The 1,756-nt window shown below is 37.5% G+C and overlaps 1 protein-coding gene across 1 annotated transcript; it reads left to right on the top strand.

The window, feature by feature from the left end:
• LOC113304139 (NEP1-interacting protein 2-like) lies at positions 1-699 on the top strand. The gene has a single exon (XM_026553201.1). It carries the CDS (start codon positions 1-3, stop codon positions 697-699), a length of 699 nt encoding a protein of 232 aa, XP_026408986.1.
• Positions 700-1,756: the final 1,057 nt, after the last annotated feature.

Below are 1,756 nucleotides of genomic sequence, written 5' to 3'. Positions count from 1 at the left end.
ATGGATCATCTCTTTGAGGATCATTTTTTCGAGGATCACGTAAGTATCACGTGTTCTTGTGATGTTGAATATTGTATCCTTACCCCTACTAGTGCACAAGAAAGCAACCCATCACTTCCTAATAAACTCGAAATTCAGTTGCTGTGCCTCCATGATCAAATTGAAGATGGTACGGCCGTAACTGTGTCTAGTCAATTCAATGCGGGTATGGATGTGATTAAGAATTTTAAATCGTACAATTTAGTTAGAGGCACAATAGATAATATGCTTTTGGATTTCAAAGCTCCGTCGTGCTGTTGTGATTTCCTGACCGATTGTGTTTTGGACTCCGCATCATATATTCCAGAAATAGTAGGTGGTTCGTTTCTCCTTACTGCATCTGTGAAGATTACTATGGTAGAGAATTTGGATGATCCGATTCATGCTGGTATAACTGAGTCAATGGAGGAAGACTGTGTAAGAAGGATTCCTGCATCAAAATCGTTTATTGATGGATTGAAGAAACAGGAATACAGACATAACAACAGAGACAGTAACGCTACCACTAGTTGTGCAGTATGCTTGGAACAAATTCTAGATGGATCCGTGATAAGCAACATGCCGTGCTTGCATATGTTTCATTCTGCCTGTCTGGTTACCTGGTTGCATGAAAGAAACTCTTGCCCCTTATGTCGACGTCAGGTGGATCCAGCAGAGTAGTTAGTTTCCTTATAAGTTATAACTGAGTCATGAGTTGTTACGTAACTCCGGTAATCTGGTGCTAGTCATGAGTTTGTTCTCTTAACTTTGACTTGTGAACAGTTTTAGAACTAAATAATGGTAGTTGTATCAAATAGACGTGCAATTATCTTTTGCATATACAATCTTTAACGCTGACGCATTGCCAACGGAATCCACAAACCATATTTCATTGGCCAGGTTGAATCACTTGATTATACCTCCCCTCAATACTTTGATACAGATTTTGGTTTTTTTTGGTTGCAGAAATACGGCTTTGAACAAGGATATATTATGATACTAAAAATGTTGATATTGTTTTCAGCTTTTGTTCTCTTAATTTTGTACTTGCGAACAGTTTTATCTCTAAATAGTATAAACGTACAAGGTCTAAATAGACGAGCAACCATGTTTGGGGAACAACCTCTGACTACCTAGAAATACAAAAAAACAAATACAACGCTGAACCACACGGCCAATGCAATCCACATACCCATTTCCTTGGCCAAGTGGAATTACCTGCTTGTACCTCCCCCCCCCCCCAAATATTTTGATGCATGCAGCCACTGATTTATTCGTCTACAGCTAAACGGATTTGAGCACGGATTTGATTGATAATGGTATAACACTATAACTGAATCAATGGAGGATTATTCCCTCATCGAAATTGGATTGAAGAAAGAGGAATATAGACATATGACTGTAGACAGTAACGATAGTACCTAGTAGCGCCACACTAGTTTTGTAGTATGCTTAGAAGGGATTCTTGGCAGAAATGACATGAAAGATCAGCATATCAAAGAGATTGATCCAAATTTTGCTACATTGCCTTGAGTGTGCAATAAACTCCACAAAATTGGTTAAAAAAAGACCAAAATCAACAATTCCTGGGTGAAAAAGACATCTAGATTTTGATACTGTTTAAATGGAAAAAAAATGTAAAAATAGGCACGATGTAAACAGTTTTATCCTACCCATTTTTAAATACTTTTTCTTATTTTTAATTTACATCAAGATGCATCCAGTTTCACCCTGCTAT

This window comes from Papaver somniferum, chromosome 8, assembly GCF_003573695.1.
Source record: "Papaver somniferum cultivar HN1 chromosome 8, ASM357369v1, whole genome shotgun sequence".
Lineage (NCBI taxonomy): Eukaryota > Viridiplantae > Streptophyta > Magnoliopsida > Ranunculales > Papaveraceae > Papaver > Papaver somniferum.
Note: the sequence above shows the minus strand (reverse complement) of the source record. Positions and strands in the feature narration are given on the sequence as shown.